Raw genomic sequence first — 22,308 nt, forward strand, 5'->3', positions numbered from 1 at the left:
TTAATCTAAAGTAGGCAACAGGAAGTTCGGCATAAACACCTAAGAATGTTACCTTGTGCGAAATTCTGCTCAAGCATCCTGTTTCCCAAAAGGCATAGAGGCGACTGTCAAGTCAAAACACAGACGTGGTGTCTGGACTGAGGCATGCGTTCACCAGCGGGGCTTGGGGGTTTGGGCTGAGGTGTTGGAGGTGGTCATGGGTGAAGGCCCCAACCCCTTTAATTCCAGGCATTCTGGTGTTGACTGTCAGACGGCTTTGTGAAAAACACAATTCACCTTCACAAAGTCCTACATCTGCATCGAGGCATTGTCCAGCACATATTTGTACACGGAAAACACGTAAATGTCTTTTACGGTTATGGAATATACTGCAATGTTTTGTAAATATTTAGATTTTTTGGAAATGTATGGCATCAAATACTTACAGAAGAGGATTAGGGCCACGTGAAATTTTTTTTGAGTTCTGACTTTAAAGTCAGAATTCTGAGATTAAAGTCAGAATTCTGAGAATAAAGTCAGAATTCTGAGATTAAAGTCAGAACTCAGAATTCTGACTTCATTCTCAGAATTCTGACTTTAATCTCAATTCTGGATTCATGGTAGGACACATCTGTAAACCTTTCAGTTCAATTCAATTAGATTCAGTAAATTTCAGTTAATTGAAATTTAAATCAATCCACTTTATCTATCTCCAAGGGCTAGAGTTGGGTTGGAGCTTTGTAAAATGACAAGACTTTATGGAATATACACAAATACACAAAGCAGACAAGACAGCATATATTACAAAACAAGAAGAACAATAACCACACAACAGAGCATAGCTTTTAAAGTCCACCAAGTACAAACTAAAAATGGTCTTAACAAGTAAAATGAATGAATGAATGAATAAATAAATAAATAAATAAATACGGAGATTCCATTGTGTTCTTCCAGTTCAAAGAACCTCAGATTGACAGTTCCCTTTCATTAAGAGAGCATGTGATCCTGCCTACCCAGAACCCAGTGTATGGAAACAAGGTCGATTTCTTTTATCAGTAATATCAGCTGATGATCAGGTCTACAGCCATTCTGTTGAAGGGAAGGGGAAAAAAGTATTTCATAATGATGCAATTTTTCCATATCTGCAAAAACCTATTTCTCTTCTAAAGGAGAGAAAAACACATTTGCTCAGACAATACAAGGTTACCAGACAGTGAAGCTTTAATTAACTCCTCCTCAGTTTGGATAAATTCACCCTCACTCCGTCCTGGCTGTTATTCTGAGGTTCTGTTAATTATGTAACCTGGCTTTGAGTGGAGAGGGATTCAGGAAGAGAGTGGGGGGTTTGCTATCCCCATGAAGACAGCAAAACGCCCGTACTGTCCACTGCCTCCTCCCCCACCATGAAAGACCTCACAGGCAAATCCTCCTGGCAGAATGTCTGTGTTTTTATCAGGTGGGCGGGAAAATCTAATCTCCACCCCCCCCCCCCACCCCCCAGCCCCCCGCCCTTTGATAGTGTTATGACAAGCTTCACCATTAGCGCTTGACATTTAAAGGTAATCTAATCCATAACGGCAAGTGAGAAAAATGATTATGAAATCCTTTTTTTTGATGTTTTGGTGATTCAGAGGTTGTGTCAGAGGCTCAATGAAATCCGTGTCTGCTGTGTAAAATCAGAGCAGGCACAGATAGGGGGAATGCTGGTCCCATCGCTGCTGCTCATAAAAGATCATGCATTGAAATACAGTCTCAGCATCTCCTATTGCACTGCCTCAGCCTGTACCCCTGTACCCCTGCACTCTCACGGGGGTCACCTGGTCAGTGGGCACACACAGCCTGGTGTGTGCGTTACCTGAGCTGGTACAGAGCTCTCTCTCTCTCTCTCTCTCTCTCTCTCTCTCTCTCAGGCGCGCCTGAATCGTGACCAGGGCTGAAGGACAGAGAGGGAAGCAATCAGCCAGACTTCCTTACGAGGGCTGAGATTTAATTAGAGGGCTGCAGTTGGGGCGGGGGACGGAGCAAAGAGGTGGGCTTGGGTTCTGCTTGGATGCTTTTAGGAGTGTGTGTGTGTGTGTGTGTCTGCACGTGTACATCTGTCTGTGTGTGCCCATCTGTGCCAGTGTGTCTGCACGTGTACATCTGCCTGTGCGTGCCCATCTGTATGTGTTGTGTGTGTGTGTGTGTGTGTGTGTGTGTGTGTGTGTGCGTGTTGTGTGTGTGTGTGTGTGTGGGTGTGTGTGTGTGTGTGCATATGTGTATGTGCGCAGGCAGGAGAGTTTTTTGTGGGGGAGGCACAGGAAGATTGGAAAAAAACCACATCAGGATTCAAATTAGAGGCATCCTCCACACTGAGGCAACATTCTCTGCCTATCAGATTACAGCTTTATCTGCTCCCTGTTGTGATAATGGCCTGTGTGTGTTCCCCTTTCAGATCCAATAGCTTAGTGTTTGTACAGGAAATGACCAACCTTGCTCCAATCTGGACAAGACTTCCCCCATTTGCTTTACATATGAATGAGACTGCGTATTGGACGCCTCCAGCCGAGTTCAGATCAAAACCACGACAGCAGATGAGAAAAGAATGGCGAGTTTTCATTAAGGTCATTAGGATGTTACTCAGTAAAGACTCAGCCTGCATCAATCCAGCTGTTAAGTTAAATGAGTTTCCATAACAAGTTATGTTGGTTGAGCTATCTGTTGGTTGGTTGAGCGATGTGTGTCCTCTTTCAACACTGGAAAGATGTCACGTTTAATCTCAGAGACCTGAATAGTTCATCATTATAAAACTTGCAAAGTTTGCAAGAAGGGTATTCAGTAAATATTACATTACATTTCAGGCATTTCGCAGATGCTCTAATCCAGAACTCACACAGCTATTAAAAAAAAGATTTCATGTACCTTTCTCAAGATCACAGGTTCGATTCCCGCATAGGACACTGCCATTGTACCCTTGAGCAAGGTGCCTGCATTGCTTCAGTATAAAGTATATCCAGCTGTATAAATGGATGCAGTGTAAATGGTATGTAAAAGTTGTGCTTTCGCTCTGGATAACAGTGTCTGCGAAATGCCTGTAATGTAATGCACAACAGCAGTGTTCTACCCGAAATCTGCAACCTTTAGGTTACAAGCCCAGTTCCCTAACCATTACACAACACTGCTGCCCAAATATCCAGCTGTATAAATGTAGGATAAACATGCATGCTCTGGACAAGATCACGTGATGTGTGTTAAAATGTTAAGTTTACGGTATTAGAAGAGAAGAAACAGAACAGTGTGAATGTTCATAACACTCAGCACTGAGGGAAGTCTCAGCCCATTTGAGTGATGGGAGCTGGACTTGGGTCAGGTGAGATGGCCTGGGGATTCCGCTGATTGGTGGAGACATACATAGGTATACATGTGCTAATGTTGCTACTGGAGCCTGCTGTGGGTGTGAATTGGTGGAGGGGCATTACTTTCAGTTTGTTAGATTCAGTAGCCAGTTAACACATGTAGGAATGATGCTATTTGGCGTTCTGCTTTTAGGGGACATAAAGGATGCGGGGGTGGGAGGGGGGCTTAAACGCGACATTTCCATGACAATGAGGACCTCTCACAAATCCACAGAGATCCCCAATCACCTGCCTCTTTCTGGTGAGTTCTGAAAAGTCTTCCAAATTTTCACCTGCCATTCAAGTTAATTTAATCAGGAGGCAATTTGCACGCGTCATTGGATCTGTGCATTACTGTCAACAGCGTCAACAAGCCTGAACACACAAAACTGTCTAATACACCACACCAAGTCTCTCACCTTCACCTGCCTTAACAACTATTCTTCCGAGGACTACATGAAATCTATTAGAGAACTGGCCTAATCTATCCATAAAGTGGTCTGTGCTACACAGCCTTCTACTTAAGGGAATTCTCCAAAAATGCAGACACCCATTAAGATGAGGTCATCGACTGTCTTGCCTTAAAATGCAGGGTTGACAAATGAGCAATATCAAAACCGCTAGTTGGGCTATAAAGCTAAACATCTCTTAGATGTAAGGCATCTAAGGTACCACGTCTGCACAAGGTTGTGAATCAAGGCCCCTGGGAGACCTTAGCTAATATGATAACACCAAGGCTGTTTAATGTTAGCCTGGCCAATAAAAACCTAAAAGTACACCCCCCCCCCCGCCCCACACCCCCCGCTCCAAGTGAACTGAACTGCCTGTGCCTTTCAAGTGCTTTTTGGGTAATGACACTTGACACATTTCTAACTGATTAGGCTCCACTCCTCAACTTCCTGTGTTTATGCATGATACTGCTTTCATATTACAGTAATACACACACACTCACAACACACACACAAAGCTGTCAGGAGGCTCACTGCATCCAGTAAGCGATGAGTCACACAGAAACCCAGGTTCAAGTGTCCAGCGGATGGGAAGCACTAATTTAGAAAAGCCAGAAATCAGCCCAAACACAGAGACAGCATCATGCACAGGCCATCAGACATGAAACACAAACACAGAGACAGCATCATGCACAGGCCATCAGACATGAAACACAAACACAGAGACAGCATCATGCACAGGCCATCAGACATGAAACACAAACACAGAGACAGCATCATGCACAGGCCATCAGACATGAAACACAAACACAGAGACAGCATCATGCACAGGCTATCAGACATGAAACACAAACACAGAGACAGCATCATGCACAGGCCACCAGACATGAAACACAAACACAGAGACAGCATCATGCACAGGCCATCAGACATGAAACACAAGCACAGAGACAGCATCATGCACAGGCCATCAGACATGAAACACAAACACAGAGACAGCATCATGCACAGGCTATCAGACATGAAACACAAACACAGAGACAGCATCATGCACAGGCCACCAGACATGAAACACAAACACAGAGACAGCATCATGCACAGGCTATCAGACATGAAACACAAACACAGAGACAGCATCATGCACAGGCTATCAGACATGAAACACAAACACAGAGACAGCATCATGCACAGGCTATCAGACATGAAACACAATCACAGAGACAGCATCATGCACAGGCTATCAGACATGAAACACAAACACAGAGACAGCATCATGCACAGGCTATCAGACATGAAATACAAACACAGAGACAGCATCATGCACAGGCTATCAGACATGAAACACAAACACAGAGACAGCATCATGCACAGGCTATCAGACATGAAACACAAACACAGGCCACATGGACATCAATGGACCCACATGAATCTGCAGCCTTCAGCTTGTTTCAAAAGTGGGTGTGAAATGAGTGCTTGGCTCAAGCCACAGAGACCTCTGGGTGAAAAAGGGACACAAGAGCAGATGCTGTGCTCTTATGCACACACACACTCTTCCTAGCCACCCAGTCAGGTCATTGCTCATCTTGATTGATTGCCCCTTTGAAACCACACCCTGTGCTGGGCAGTGGACAACAGGCTCCCCAAAATGAGTCTGGTTTCTCCCAAGGTTTCTTCCTATATGTCATCTGGGAAATGTTTGCTTGCGACTGTCACTGCGACTGGCTTGCTCTGTGGGGCTCAGGCCAGGCTATACTGTGAGTTGCACCGTAACTATCCATCCATCCATTATCTATACCCACTTATCCTGGTCAGGGTCGCGGGGGGTGCTGGAGCCTATCCCAACATGCATTGGGTGAGAGGCAGGAATACACCCTGGACAGGCCGCCGATCTATCGCAGAGTGCCATGACTAATTATTTGTAAAACACACTACACAAATAAAATCTGATGAACTAATTGACGGCTGTTGGCATGTCTGAAGAAAGTGACTTTCAGAAAAAGAGCAGAAAGAGATCCAGTCAAACAGAATGCACAAGCAGACCCTCGTACCAGAGGCGGATCAGGCCTAACCTTTGGCTGCCAGGGGAAAAAGCGCACCAGATGACGAAGGTATTACATTACTTTGAAAGGGAAACAAGAGAGCAAACCAGTCCTTTGATGTCAGAAATAAAGCCCTAATGCTTCCCGCTTCGCAGAGCTCTGATGTGCTCCACACACAGCTATTTTCTCCCTCTTTCTGATTGGAAATCTATGTCTATTACATAAGAGTTACACTTTCCTTGAACTTCAATCTCCTTAATACAGCACGTAAATTACAGCCCTTTCGTCAGCCTGCAGAAAGGCCAGTAATCACTAAGTAGAACAAAAAAGGAATTTGGGTGGTTTGGGGGGGGGGGGGGGGGTGTTTCTAATTTTGAATTTCATTGCAAATTACAAAAGAATATTGGACACTTTCCTTTTCTAGCCATAAAAATGTTCCTGTGGCATTTAATTATGTGGCAAAAAACACACACACCTTGCAGAAGGAATATGAATGGGAAATAAGGGAAAGGGATACAAAACTGATAAGTTTTTAAAAAAAGAAAGAAGAAACAGACCTCACTTCTCAGATTATTAATGTTCCTCAAACGTATTTCAGGCAGCCATGGTATTAAACAGGTGTGCGACTGTGATATGGAACATTTTAATTAAAAGAGCTGTTACCATTAACATTACCATTACATATATATATATATATATATATATATGAGGCCTTCAGAAATGGCATGCACCAAACACCCACCCTTTCAAGTTGTTCAGGTGCTCCAGTTTAGTACACACTGGGGATAAAAATGTCATCGATCTAGATATAAAGCCTGGCCCCATTCTCTTTGACAACTTAACAATGGAGGTCTCATTTGATATAAGAAAAAAAAAAAACAGGTCAGATCTAGAATGGAAAAGCACATGAACTATTCACTTTTACCCACAGACCAAAATCGGGCTGGAGAGAAGGGGGTACAGCACGTGCAAATGCAGGATTTCATTGTGGGGGTCCAGTTCCACTTACAAATATGCGCTTTCTTTTCTTCTAGAGTTAGTCTGAAATGGACAGATTCTGAATCCACGAGGAGGGCTCACATACATCCTGTGAACCGGGTCTGGATCTGTCAGTGGGTTTTTGGGTCAGTATGAGTTTAGAGGGGCAGAAAAACCAGCACACACCGCAGGTTTCCAGGACCAGGGTGGGCCACAACTGAGCCACTGTAGCGTGTACCGGGGCTAGGGTCACTGTTTGTTGATAAAGTTCAGCTTTGTAAAGTGGTCTTCAAAGAGTAGCATTAAACACCAGGGCAGCCTTTACTGTTAGCTGGAACCAAAATCAAACACAGGACCCTCACTAACTGGGTCAAATAGGGGGGAGACAGGCGTACTGCACAGGCCCATTCTAAAAAAAGAGAGCTTCAGTTGTCCATGCCAAATTATCCTTTCATCTCCTTCAGAGAAGAGGAAATAATTACTATTTTATTTTTTTAAACAGAATTAAACTTTGAGAGTATAAGAGAAGAACCCAAAAAAACGTAAAACATGGAGGGCCAGAGTGTCGGTTGGATTTAGGTGTGTATCAGAACTGAAGAACATACATTTCAGGAGTTAAGTGGCTAGAGTCCACATAGTGTACCTTGTTTTCAAGGCCTAATCTGGCTACGGATTGAAAGGAAACCTGCAGACACTGTGGCCCCCATGACTGCAGTGAGAGATTCCTGCACTGGGGTGTAGGTAAAATATCCCATTTAAACTCTGCCTTTATTCCGCTCGGTTTGGAGCATTTAAGAAGATTAAAAGAAAAGCAGGTCAAAGCGCTCTGTGTGAATCCCTGCAGCGTGTGAGTGCTCTCTCACGGGGCCACTCCAAAAGCCAAGCTGACCCTGGAAACAGCAGAGACTTCAATCTGACATAAGTAGAAAAAGGGAGCCACAGCTAGGCTTTCCATATTAGCTGGTTCACCCCACATTTCACCCAAAAATAGTCTGTCCAGTTCAGGATGCCCTCGGTACCATCCCAAATTTTACCTTCAATTGATGAGTTACAATGCCCCACCCACTGACAAACTAAGCAGGTGTCTGAAAAACCAAACTCCTTCATTGTGCTCTTGTGAAATAACCGAAAAAACATTAAGGTTGCTATTTGATTACAGTTTGCTACAAATGTAATGAATCTGATAGCACTGCCCCCACCCCCAGCGTGTCAGGCAAGGCAGTGCTGGCAGCCCCAGTGCTGTTTCATGCATTTTCTGTGATGACAAGACTAAGATAGACATGGCCTCCTGCGCCCTCCCCCCTCTGCCTCATCCTCCTCCTCCTCATCCTCCTCCTGCAGCAACAGGCCTGCACTGTTTACTCTGAGGAGAACCATCTGTTCCCTGGAGGCAGGATGAGCAAGGCGGCCCAGAATCCCTCTCTCTCCCCCTCGCACGCGAGGCCCCCTGGAATGCTGCCCAGCACACTGACACCACCGACAGCAGACAGATGGACAGAAAGACAGACAGACAGACAGGGCTTATTTTAACAACCTGCAATTTTCACCCCCACCTCTCAGGTCTGCAAGAAGGAGCACAAAAATTCAGACACGCCCCGCTCCTGACCTTGAGTTCACCATGACACCTGACAGCCGGTTCACGCCTACAAAACTTGGCGGGGGGGGGGGGGGTGTGGTGTTGGGGTATCTCCACAGTGCCCTCTCCATTCTCACGCTGTACATGACATACATTGCATTGCATCAATTTGGCAGGCACTCCTGTTCCTAGCAATGTACAGAGCAAGAGAATATTAATGCATCCACCTGACTTATATTAGAGCAGCCAGGGTCTATTACACATGAGCAGACAAGGTACTGTAAAGCACCACCTACCCTACAAAAATCCAGCAAAAACCGACTGATTTCACTGTGCATGACTCTTCCTTAACGTTTACCACAATGCTTTCTCTGGAGAGTTCTGACAGGCTTTTTTGGGTCATATAAACAGGCCTGTCCCCAGTGTGCAGTGAGGTGCAGTGTATGGTTAGGAAGGGACTGAGACTGTGGCTTTCCCTCAGCCTCTACCATGGGTTTTGTTTTCCAGGCCTCATCTTTGTGTTCCTGTTTCCTGTCCAGTGAAATGTGTGGAGTCAGGAGACAGTGAGGGCATCGACGCCCTGTGCCTACTACCAACCGCACATCCCTGCTCTCTGTGAGCTCTGCTCTCACTGCTGGGGGCCAGTGCAAGGAACAGTGGCCCCCTGGGCCCCTTCCTTAAAACTGGCACATAAGATCACTGATACTCACACAAATGTGGCACACCATAGTGCTCATCCACACAGGCTGCCCAGGCTCGGGCCCAAACCAGATCTCAGTTTTGGTTTAACATTTTGACCAAGATAAATAGCAAAAAAAAAAAAAAAATTAAACAGAATAATGCAGAACAAAAAAAATTAAAAAAGAATAAAGAATCTGCAGTGTTATAACAATTGCTCTTCTCTTCCTTGCATGTTTATGGTGGTTAGCCTTGGCCCAAGGACCCCACACAGACCCCTGCTAAAAAATCAAGGCCCTACCACAAGTTGTTCCTCTGGCTCTGCGTCGTACACATCAGGCCCCAACGCAGTGCAGCGGGTAGGGAACCAGACTCGTAATTCAGCAGCAGGCTTGGTGGAGCGCTGCTGTTGTGTCACTGAACTACGTCATTAGAAATGAATTGTTTCGAATTTTCAGCTGTATAAATGAGTCATACGGAAAAAGTAATGTGCATCAGTCATGTCTAGATAGGAGCGTCTGACAAAACACTGAATGTATTCCAAATGTACACAGGCTCATTTACTGCAATAGACTTGCACAAGCAAGTTACAGGTATGCATTTTTTACCCTGAGTAAAGGGGGGGGGGGGGTACGGGGGGCATGCCAAGTTTATTTATAAAATGCCATCTCTGGTCTAATTTGAGGCTTCCGTCTCAGGAAAGCTTGTCCCAGAGCCCCATTCTCCGCCTGCAGAACACAGGAAGAAAACCCTTGACCCACCTGTCCAGGAATAGACCCGCTGACAGACTGGCAACTCAATCATCCTGCAATAATCTCTCTTTTCTTTAGTTCACCAAAATCTTGTTGCACTTATCTTTATTTTTGGATTCAATTACATGATCCTGGATATCATTCTGCAGGGGCCATTCTGTAGCCAGCCACCTTCTGAAAACATCCCCACAGAGTTTGTGGATATTTCATAGACAGTTACCGTCCAATAGCTGCATCAGATTCAAGCCTACATTTAATATCGGCTGAGAACAAGAGTACACAGTCATGAGATGGCCAGTACTGTGAGTTATCTTTAATACTTAATGTTAGAGACCTTCAATCACCCAGTCAGGTAAAGTTTTCAAAGGCAGCTTTAACTGCACAAGCAAAGGAACCAATAACCATAACATTCCAGCACAAACCTCTGTTATTAAGATTAAGAAATGAGACCAAGAAAACGTTTGTCCCTTTAAATATTATCTGCCTAGAACTACCAATGAAATTTAGTCAATGGGCCAATGGGCTAACTTAATTGTACGATTTTAAGACAAACAAATAACAAATAACAAATAACTAAAGAAAATAAATAGAAGCTCTGTGGCCCAGCTAATAACAAAAAGTGCTAATGGTTATGGAGAAAATGTCCAGCAGAGTAAATGAATTGTGTGCAACAATGTAGAAAACGCTGTTGAAGTCACTCTGGATAAAAGTGTCTGCTAGTAAATGTACCGGTAAGGGGGGCCTTGTTTCGGGTCACTATAGTCTGGTACATACTAATCTGCTTGTGGAAGTTGTGAAAGTTCACAGCGAGTGAAGGTGCCATGCATAACAGCCAGGCAGCAGTAGAATAGGGAGAGGCAGTGCACGTTTTTAAACAGGGTGTAGTGTGTGTGGCTGTTGGAAGCCGCTTACTTCTGGTGACACAAATCAGCAGTGCAAGGATTCCAATCGTGGCCTTGGAGAGCTGGTTTGTTGTTACTCAATATATTGATCAATTAAAGTATCTGATTAAACAGTTAATTCACCTTACCTGGTTTGCATGCTTTAGAGCCACAAAACGAGGACGGCTGAGTAAATTGAGTAATTAAAGCTGCTGATTATGCAGTTACAGTACCTACAGTACGAGTATGACTGAAAATCAGGACACCCTGTGGGTCTCCAGGACCAGGGCTGGCGACTGCTGATGCAGTGTCGTGCAGCAGGGGTTCGGGTCTCAGGCTAGAATTAAACATCAGTCCTGCCTTTACTGCTGCCCAGACTCAAAATCAAACAGGGGCCCCTCACAAACTGGGTCAGCCAGCCATGTGGGGAATGGGGCCAGTGACTGGTGTCTGAAGGACAGGAAACTGATCCCAGACCAGCCGCTGTCAGCACCACCTGCTCTCCAGCGCCAACGGGACCCCAAGCTCAAAGGAGAACGTGGGGAGTGAATGTGGAAGCTCATGCCCTGCAGAGTACGGGGGTTTAACCTCCCCATTAAGTGCTGAGTAACAATGAAAAGCAGTGCACCCTGTGGCTCTCCGAACCCCTGGCACTCACAAGCCCCCCCTCTCCCCCCCCCCCCATTGGGGGCCAGTCGTTCTTTCAGGCTTCCTGCCCCATACACAACTCCAGCCCTGGGGCCCAAATCTCAGGAAACCCTGGAGAGGTACCGGAGGCCTGCTTTTCAGCACCTCTCTCACAGCCAGCACACAGTCTGTACCTTTTAAAAAAAGAATCAGTAGATGTTACAGGACAGCGGTAACACTACACGGCGCCTCCTGCTGGGGGTGCAGTGTCAGTGATGGCTGGGGCAGAGGGAGAGGCTGCCTCAATCAAACCCCCAGAATGCACTGTTCTCACACTCCCACTCCCAAAGGACACGCCCTTACCACACAACCATAAATCTGGAGAATCTATAGTATGTATATGATAAATGTAAACAGGTTATAGATTCAACAGATAAAATCCCATGGAGTCATGTGCCTGCTCTTTAAGGGAAAGACTAAAAACCAGATTGAGAGCTGGGAGAAAAAATATGATTTCGCTCATATTTCTTGCAATATGCCAGTCAAACACTGCCCAAAATACAAAGTCATATTTTAAACTAAATAAGTTCAAATTCAAAAAATTCACTGCATAGCACTGCTTTAAAAATGTCTTTGTTCCTTTCTCACTTTTGCTGTTGTCAGGTTGAAACTCCTTGTTCAGATACATGTTTGTGTGCTTAAAGGCCCAGTTTGTTGTTACTCTCTCCAGTGGTGAGTTCTTCACTCATCGTCATCCTGTGTCTTTCAGCACGTCTGACGAGGATGCTGATAACAGCCAAATTCAGCCTCAGACAGGTATTCTCACCTGTATGAGAAACCTCTTAGCAGGTATACAATTACACAGCTCACAAGTAAAGCAAAACTATATGTTACATATCCTCCCTGAAAATAATTTTTTTACCAATAACTGTGTCAGTATTTCACTTTTCAAAAACACCCATGTCATGTTCAAACATTTTAAATCTTTTCAAGAGGCTTTCAACAGCTTTAAACAAAAAAACAAAGAAAAATCTGGTGATTAACATTGTTTTTGTGTAAAATCTCTTTAACCACCCCTGTACTGGGAGCATTTAGCAGTGGCTAATAACAGCTTTGCTGCAGCCATAAGCCATGAGAACAGCACTATTTACAACCATGTATTAATCCCCCCACCTTATTTCAGAGATTCATCAAAATGATGCAGTACAAATATCCTGGAAAACAGATGAATCAGTTCCCCCACAGTAGAGATTTATCCAAACACTGCATTAAAAGCACTGAGCAGCCGCGTCACAAATCATGATAGGCCTCAAACTCAAAGAATCAGTTGGACAGAAAAGGGGTGTTTGTGCTCAGAATACGAGGGACTAAAGGTGGACTAAGGCCCTTTCTGTTCCTGTCTGTGGAACTCCGTACCACCTCAGGCATGAGACGTGGAAATTTGTGGTGATTTTTAAAATGCAACTTTCCTTTTTGACTGCTTTCAAGTAATTTATAGCAATTAGCCTTGCCTGTATTTTGCTGCCTGTTTTTACCTATTCAGTGCTCTGGGGCATCTGGGTGTGAAGCTCAGTATATATAAATAAAATTGATTGATTGACTGATTGATTTATTGATTGATTACAAATAGGGTCAAAAGGAGGAGAAAATAGAAGACGTTCAAAAAGGGAAATCTAGATGGGAGGAAAGGATCTATGACATCAGAAAAACCAACATCAGATTATTTTACTCATATATGAAAAACAGCCAAGTAGTTCAGGGCTGGGCGGACTACTCCACAGAACCAACAGTGAAAAGCTCATTATTTTGCAGGTCGTGTGGCATGTATCCTGGCCATTGGACTGATTTGATTTTAACTTTGCACTAGCTAGCTATTGCTAGCTCTAGTGGTGGCTTGCTTACCATGTAAAAACCACCTTTTCGTCATTTTGGCTATAAGTATCTATATTGTACATTTTAAATAGGTCAGAAGAAAGAGAGAAAGAGGATGAGAGTGTGAAGAATTAGTTTTTCCCCCCAAGGGAGCAAGGCGAGGGGTGGCTGGGATTTGGGGAGGTGTGCTTTGTTCCCCTCCCAGTCCATCCTGTAGGACAGGACGCTGGGGCTTGAGAGCAACCTGCTGTCCACCTGTGCAGCTGTGCAGTTTTTTCCAGACGGTTTAGGGGGTAAAGGCCTCAGCTGCTCTCTTTACTGCCTCATTAAAAAACAGCCTATTCGACATGTCCATTCAAAAGCCTGACTGCAGGGGTGTACGTGTCTGAGCCGTGACTGGGCCTAACACTCCTGTTTGAATTTCCAGTTCAATTTTTTTTTTTAAACAACAAAATCTGTGGAAAATAACAAGGAAATACAAACTGCCAAAGCTGTCTTTCTACAGGGTGTACACTGTGTTCAGTACACAGTCAGCTTGTTCAGTATACAGTTAATGCAACTTTTCCTTTGGCATCACTGCATCTTCAAAATCAGATGCACAGTGGAGCACTTCCTCTGCTAGTGTCAGATGTCAGGCAAGCTTGAAGGAACCAAAACAGCAACCAACAAACAGTTTTGCTACCTCCATCTTTCCCCCCTCTCTTTCTCTCACAAGATTTCTCACTCTAACCCTTCTGCCATCTCCAACCCCCCCTCTCTCTCTCCCTCTCTGTGTCTGTGCTGGACAGGAAGAGCCTTGAACCTGGGCACCTCGGGCCAGGTGTTGCGGGAGGCTGCTGGCCCTGTGAGCAGCAGGACAGATGGAGCTTCAGGGCACAGTTACTCTGTGGCAGTGACCCGATGGAAGAGGAGACCCTGGCCATCTGCTGACAGACATGGACAGGATATCTAGAGCTGCTGGCCGTGGCCTGTACAGCAGTGATCCATACACCATCTCTGCTTTCAAGCTCAGGTACTTCAGTTTTAATCCACTGAAGGAGATTCAACTCCTGACCTTGCACTAGCTGCTCTTACATGACCACACCTGCCCTCGTGCCTGAATACGCTCTTGGTTTTTCCCAGACAGGTAGCAGGACTTGCCCAGGGCTTTGCTGACATTTTGGCAGAATCCACGGCAAATTACAAACGCGCTCTGACTTTCAACATAGCAAGACAGCCTCACTAGCAAGTGAAAAGCTCTTGGAAAATGATGGGCGCCCACAAAACTTTAAATAGAAAGAGTACAGGTGACAGAAAGCATAATGCCTATGCTAAATTATTTTTATATTTTTATTTTGTTCACAGTGTCGAGGTACAGCTACTCATTGAAACACTTTTTTTTTGTTTTGTTTTGTCTTTGGTCAGATCTAATTTAAGCATTATAGCATACACCAAAACTGAACTACAAAGAAATAAAGTACAGCTTAAGAGATGTCAAAATTAGTCTAAATTATAGTATCAATTTTTTAAAATTTCCATCTCCATCCACTGCACTCTATGATTTTGCTTCTTAATAAATGGCCTAGTGCTCCTCTCAAACATCTGCTTTTAAGCCATGCGTATTTTAATCACAAGCAGGTGTGCAGTTTGCACTAATGAGTCATAGGGTCTGACAGACAATTAGCTGTTAAGGCAGACCTGATTTATTACACACAGAATGGGTTGAAAACAGAAGTTCTCTATCAGAGACTGAAGAGGAGACCTTCAACTTTACAAACTTTACGCAATACAGTCAAGGGGGGGGGGGGGGGGGGGGGGGTGGAGAAACACAGTAAAGCACTTATCCTGCTGTCATACATCAAAGAGTGGTGCAGTGCTGCTCAAGGAGCCTTGTGTTTCTGAAGAGTTCAGGTTGGTTTCAGCTGAAATGAAACACTCAAGTCAAAGTTCTCTGGTTTCCATTCGCTTAGAGTGTCCTACTGATGCAAGATTGCACTGTGAACATGCAATGAGCACAGCACCAGAGGGGAAAAATTATTAGCCCCACGCAATTAGCCTATACTTCACAGCATCGATCATCTCTCAGCACATTACTGTGTATGAACAGAGCGGGTGGCAGCCGCAGATATGCAGCCGGGAGCATGTTTGTTTACCACAGGCCCCTAATAACGATCAATACTGATAACGATCAGTGTGTTTTCCACATCACTGTCAGGAGTGGGACACCAAATGCAGAAACAGTAGTGCTGCCACCCCCCCCCAAAACTCCCCCACCCCCGTTCCAATTTCATTTAGCCGACAACCCCCACAGCCCACCCAGCTCTGTTGATATCAGCCAACTGGTTCAATACATGGCGGTCAGTTGAGCAGTTGAACAGAAGCGAAGCAGGCATGCGTTCCCTGCTTATGCCCAAGCCCCCGGCCTTAACCACAGCCAAGCCATCCCAGTCTAACTTGTGTAGGGTGACAAGACTGTGCAGGACCATCCCATATTTTCACCCTTCAGTCGACGGCCCAACAAGGTCAGATTGTTTCTTTCGAATTATCAAAAATATAATATTACAAACACCACCAATCCCTCCCCTTTCCCATTCAACAACATCACCACCCCATTACCCTTTGTGTAGCAAACTTTTACATTGATAAATTAGCAAATTAATCAGCCAAGGGGAAAAATCTGTTCTTTCAGTTCAACAACACAGAAACAAAGATATAGTTTTCTAGTTGGCAAGGTTATGGAAATACGATTTAATATTTTTTCACATATCAAAGTTTTCTGGATCATAACTCACAATTCCCTAACATTTAACAACACTCATCAAAACCACCCCAGCAAAAAAAAAGCCATCACGCAGAGAAACAAGTCAAAGTACTGAAATATTAGTGTTAGCGATGATTTGCTGGAAACTTTTGGCTTGGTGTGTAATACACAAGAGGAAAGTTCCTTTAACTTTTGCCATTTGTTAAATGAAGGCAAATGTCCACGCTACATTTAAATAAAAAGAAAGAAACAGCCTACTGAAATCCCCAGAACAGGCTGGTTATATATAACCACAGCCAAAGCAAAAAGAACATTTCAGTCGGATGAAATTTGAAGTCATTTGAGTCATCAGTAATGCGAGGGCAAAGTTGGCCAAGAACAATGGTCAGTGAGACATCACACTGCGAGCATTGTCTCACTGAAATACTGCCCCAAACGCACAGGGGACAGTGTCACCACCGCCCACCCCATTACACAACCACAGCCGTCATTGTTCACCGACGGTCTCCATTCCGGAACACCCATGATCACTTGATGCTCTACGCTGCTGACCTCATGCTGAAAAATGAAAAAAAAGAAAAACCCAGGGGAGGGGAGAAAATGTCCCAAAGCAGATTCCAGAACGTTCCTGTGTGGACACGCAGGGAAGTTCAACAGGTATAATCCATTGTTTAAACGGCAGGCCTTAGGTTTATCGTCTTGTGTCGTCTGGAGTGAGGAATCTGCTGTTTGATTGGCTCTCTTTAAAGAAAGCAGCCAGCTTAGTCGATGTAGCAGGCACAGAACGCAGAAGTTAGCACCTACGGTACGTTATTGTTTTCAGAATTCATCGCCATCAAACTGGATTTGTAATTTAGGATTTCACTAGGGAAGGGATTCGCCATCAGGTGCTCTTAAAAATGTGCTAAAGAATAGGCAGCAGTTTATGAGCCAGGGAACGCAGCTTGTTATGCTGCAGCACTGGGTCACATGGATGAAAGAGCATTTGGTCACAGAGTTAAGACACACTGTATCATTTTAGCCCTCATTCTGCAGAAGGGAGAGACATCCACCGTGTGAGAATTTCAGGCATAAAGCTTTCCCACAGATGAGCACCGGTGAAGCTTCTGTGTGAGCCTCTACATGTGGCAGGTTCAATCTTTTGGGGGCCAGACTATGAGAAAGATGTGGAGCAGAAATAACCAAACACCAGATAGCACTGGTTTGTACAGCCAGTTCTGTCTGCTCAGTGTGATAATAACACCACAAACACATTCATCCAGGCTTGGCAGGTGTCCCAGACTCCTGGTAATTTACAGATAAACTGGATATGTAATTAATGTACACTCTACACCTCTTTTCTGCACCAAATGAGGTGGGACGGAATGTTGCGAAAGGAAATTAAAACAACAAAGGTTGGAAAATAAACAAAATGCTCCCTTAGTACAACGACTCCTCTGATTTTTAACATGAGAAAACTAGAGTCCAGATGCAATCTTGCCTCTTTATTGAACTTTGAATAACAAAGTTATACAGTTTTACTGTAATCACACAGCACTGATACCATGGGCCTATGGAACAGATATCCTGTTGTATGAAGGCTCATAATGGCTTCACATGGACTAATGTGTGCCACCAGCAGTTTCATGCTGTAGAAAGCCTGGCTTATGATGAGGGATGCAAAAGTCCATGCATAAATAAACCCTGTGCTTCTTACATCACACATTACTGGAACGGAATGCCTGTCCCTTCTAGTTCACCAATTACCCAAGAAACAGCTGTCTCTCTCTGAGGCTTAAAGGGGAGAGATGGGAATGCACCTGGAGGGGGGGGTGGGGGGGGGGGGGGGAGGCAGATGCTTCCCTCCTCCATGTATAATGGAGAAAGATTGCATACCATTAATCTTGCATCCATCTCCAGGATTCCAAAGAACTCACAGACCCACACTGTTGATTAATACACAGCCTTTCAAATGCCTGACAGACACCCCATGAACCCCAGCGTTTCACCTGCTAAAATCCTGATTTGTATGGGTGGATTTTCTGTAGAAGTGCAGGTATACATATATCTTGCTTGAGATTTAAACTGTGTAGGCTCATCTATCATAGGCTGACATATTCCATCCTGAAACTGTTTGGTCGTGATTCCAGTTTCATAAACAATGCGCTACTGCTTTCAATAGCAGGGGGGGGGGGGGGGGGGGCTTTGAGATCAGCATAGAGCAGTGAAAGGCTTAATTAGGGGGCCTAATGACTGTGGTACATCAAGCCAATAACTCAAAGCTAGAGTGACCATCTATTTGTCTGGAGAAATGACTCAAAACTAGAGTGACCACCACCTTATCTGGATAAATTTGGATATAATTCAGGATGGACATACAGCACTAGATATACCCACACAGTCCCAAACAGGTCCTCTAGCTATGTGAAAAAAAAATTATGCTCAAAGACAAAAGAGTCTGATTTTTAAACGTATTTTAATAAACTATCTTATTTATAAATGTGTTTCTGAAGAGCATGCAAACATAAATATAATTCCTGACACCAGGCCTGTCAGTGCAGGATGGCTTCCCCCTCTACATCTGGGTTCCTCACTTAATTTCTTCCCACGGGGGAGTTTTTCCTGGTCACTGTTTGAGTGTTCTCTTTTCCCAGGGGGGAGCTTTTTTCCCCTCACTTGCTGGGGGTTCTGGCTCAGCAATGGCCAATTTTTTGTATTTCCTGTTTTTATATAAAATGTTTTTGTGACAGTGTCTCTGTAAAATGCATTATACAGATATAATTGAATTGCATTGAATTACCACAAATGATCTCAATCCAAGAAAGGCTGAGTCTAATATTGACTTAATGAAGCAACCACATAATGCAGTGCTGTGTGTTCTACAGTACACTCTAAAGTATATTACTTCCCAGTTGGTTAACTAATTCACAATGGGTCTTCAGGATTGTACATGCTGAATCTTTGGTAGACTGGCCCTCATTGCTTCCCATCACATTGCCCAATTGAAAACTAACAACATATCATCTAGTGTCATCTGCTTAGTGCTCCTGCACCCTTGAGAAACAAGAACTATATCCTACTTCAATCCCAGCAGTGCAGTCAAGCTGAGCCTCTCCTTCCAGCTACCAACTGTAGTCTAATTGACTGGCTTTCAAAACCAACAACCAATCAGGTTTCAGAACGTCTGAAACAGACCGCAAAAAACAACAACAATATAGACAGGAAAAATCAGGTGGTTCTATTAATACCCAAAAATTGCTTCCCGAAAATTGCTTGTTGTGGGAATGCTGTTGCTCGAGAGTAGAGAGCAAGGGAGAAAAGCCCAGTAAATTGCCTTTCGAATGGAGGAGCTGTTGTGTGAATACTGATAACCGGTCCCTCATATCGAGAGCGCTGCACAGGTAGACATGCAGCCTATTTAACGAACCGTTCCCTCAGCCGCTTTGCACCAATCAGCACCAACACGGTGTTAGGGTGGCCTTTCAAAGGATAAAAATAAGACATGGAGCTGATGGGGAATAACCAGCCGTTTACGAGAAATGTTGTGTTTGGCTATTTCCCGTTCCCCCCAACCCCCTAACCCCCCCCCCCCCCCGCTTTCAGACGCCTTTGTGAATAGAACATATAAGGAGCCCAGATGACAGACGTAAACACAGCCATTAGAACTGAACAGGAACTGAAAATACTGGAAATAGCACATAATTCAACTGTTTATTTGTCTCACATTCAAACATATTGTGCCCCACATTAACCAAACTCATTGCACATAGCTATACATACTATAAACCAGCAACAAATTTGTGTGACTCAGTTTGTTTACTGTTGAGTGTAAGTACAAGTATTTTTTATCTCCAAAGGCATATTGTATACACCTTGAAAAAGTAACCCTCTAAAGATAGATTATACCTCAGCTGGGTGACTCATGCTCTGTGTTGTGGATTAATCAGTGTTTTTCCAATGCCACATGTTCTTCGGTAGTTAATAGAGCAGCTTAATGGTAATCATGCTTTCCTGATGTTCTGTGCAATATCCCAAGCGTGTATTATTACATACCCAAAGCCCCAATATTAAATCATGCTGCGTAACAAAGACCTCTGCGCACAACTGAACTTCCCAATGACTGTGGGCAGTAGGTATACGTGGTGTCATGGCAACAAGCCTTTAGACTCACATTGATGTCCAGACTGCACAGGCTCAGGGCGTCGGCCTCTCTCCTCCTCTGTTTCCTCTTCTTCTGTGAAGACAAAAGAGGATAAAAGACACTGAGTCTGAGTGTACATCCAACTCCTTTTCCCGTCAACAGGAGGTGCGAGAGGTGATGGCGAAACCTTTTTCTTCATGCAGAAGTGTATAACTTGTGTAAGAGTTCCAGTACGCAAATTACCTGCAACACCGTCTCCAGAATCCCCCCCCCCCACATACACACACACACAGAAACGTGTACATCCTTCACTTTCATTTCACTGAATTTAAAAATGACAGGGCGCAATCAGACTTTCTCTCCCTGGCCTTGTTTGCAGGCTTGTACAGCACCTCTGTGATCCAGCACTCTGTTTCCATCTTCTGCCTGAAAGCTTTCTGGATATTTTCAGTCCTTTACTTGCTGCATAATGTGCCCTAGATAACACTGTTGAAATACACCGCTTTGGGCCGATAGAGAGAGGGAATGTTGTGAGAACGCAAACAACCACGTTTCTTTTTTTAGCTTTGAGTGCAAAACTCAGCTCACGTGCCTCGGTCGCCTCGAACTGCTGATGCTCAGGCACGAGAGAGAACGCACAGTAACAATACCGTTATAAAAATACTGAAACTGTGCACCGTTTATTAATGTTTATCTCTCGGTTACATTTTTCCTTGTTTTGGTGAAAATTTTCTGTTTGCTTACTTCACATTCATTTAGCAGACGCTGTTATTCAGTACAACTTACAATGTATGAGAACATTGTGTTAACTTTAAATTAAAAAAAGGTTTTTCAATATTTATATGTAACAGTGACAGATATGTCCATTTCACATCTGTTTTACCAGTAGTTCCAAGAACAGGAAATGTTTTAAAAAACTATTTGCACAGACGTACTTATATGTGAAACATTCCCAGACCAACATGCTTATATGTGACATAATTTATGTACTAAATGTGTGAACCATAATACAAATACATATAATATAAATGTAATATAATGTAATACATATAAACATAAAGACAGAGTCAAACAGCTAAAAACCATATAAAGTCATAAAGCATGCTATAACAATTTAAACAAAAATAATTCCAATATTTGGGGCTAAAAAGGCGCCTGCTTATCAGAAGCTAAAAAAAAAAGACCTGGGATATGACCAATCTGTGGAATATGTCAGAGCTCCAGACCTAATCAAAGCCTTTCTACATGGTGAGCCTAATTTCCCCCTGCAAGACCAATCACTGGAGATTTTAATGGACTCAATCTGCCTTGTGATTTACACAAACACTGGTGCTATTAAAGGCCCTGAATGGACCTGATGATCTCAACTGATACCATCCTGTTCTGATTTTTTTTTAGCCATCCCTTGCTCTGTACAGTGCACGCGGTGAATTAACAATTTCAAGTACGTTTATTCGCCACAGTAACCAGCATCCATGGCACTGCTGAGCCACAATGCCAAGCCAGCACACACTGCTGCACGGTTCAGCCAATGAGCTTCCACAGAGCAGCTCGTTCCAGCCAAGGAAAGCGGTTACAATCAGCTGCTGAGGGTGTCATCATGGAGGCACCATGAGCTGGTAGAGAGAGAGCAGGTCCACTCACACCGAAACCAGGGAGAGACAGCCGTGACTAATATCAGAGAGTCGGTGGTGGGCGAAGGGTTGAGCGATCACCTACGCTCTACAGCAGGGGGGCACAATATGTACCATCAGCATTTCATTGACAACATTCCTGATATGGTCATGAGATAGGGCTGTAGCTGATACACATGTATTCTTGGTGAAAACGTTTTACCATGACTCCAACCAAACTGAAGTACTATGTCTGTACCAATCATTTCTCGCTTACTAACAAGGACACGGGTCAGAGATCAATCTCAAAGTCGCAAAAATGCAAAGTGGGTGTGCAGCAGTGTCGGAGAAAGGACTTGAGGCTACAGTTTCGCAAAAAATTGCGGCTAAGATACAAAAGCTACACACGGTTGCTGAACCAGTGATATTAGCCATATGCAAAGTCATTATGCGTACAGTGTCAGATCAACAACCTGCAAACGAAATCACAAAGCTTCCCCCGTCAATATCAGCAGCCATTAACATGGATCAATGTCTGGCGATATTGAAAGCGTTGGTTCACCCAGTGGATATTTTTGCTAAGTGTGCTGCGTGTGAAAGAAGGTTGGCAAATGCTACAATATAGGGCTG

General features: G+C 44.1%; 1 protein-coding gene across 4 annotated transcripts in view; it reads right to left on the reverse strand.

Annotated features, from left to right (window-relative positions):
- Positions 1–22,308, reverse strand: part of arhgef3 (Rho guanine nucleotide exchange factor (GEF) 3) — an 81,176-nt gene that overhangs the window by 27,148 nt on the left and 31,720 nt on the right. For 2 of the 4 annotated variants that reach the window (XM_035388725.1, XM_035388728.1), the window contains one exon: positions 20,096–20,158. In XM_035388725.1, coding sequence (XP_035244616.1) covers positions 20,096–20,158 — 63 coding nt within the window. Of the gene's footprint in view, positions 1–20,095; positions 20,159–20,457; positions 20,500–22,308 lie in introns of those variants that run through there. The other 2 variants (XM_035388730.1, XM_035388729.1) reach the window with 2 other exon arrangements.

Source organism: Anguilla anguilla, chromosome 13 (genome assembly GCF_013347855.1).
Source record: "Anguilla anguilla isolate fAngAng1 chromosome 13, fAngAng1.pri, whole genome shotgun sequence".
In the NCBI taxonomy this organism is placed as follows: domain Eukaryota; kingdom Metazoa; phylum Chordata; class Actinopteri; order Anguilliformes; family Anguillidae; genus Anguilla; species Anguilla anguilla.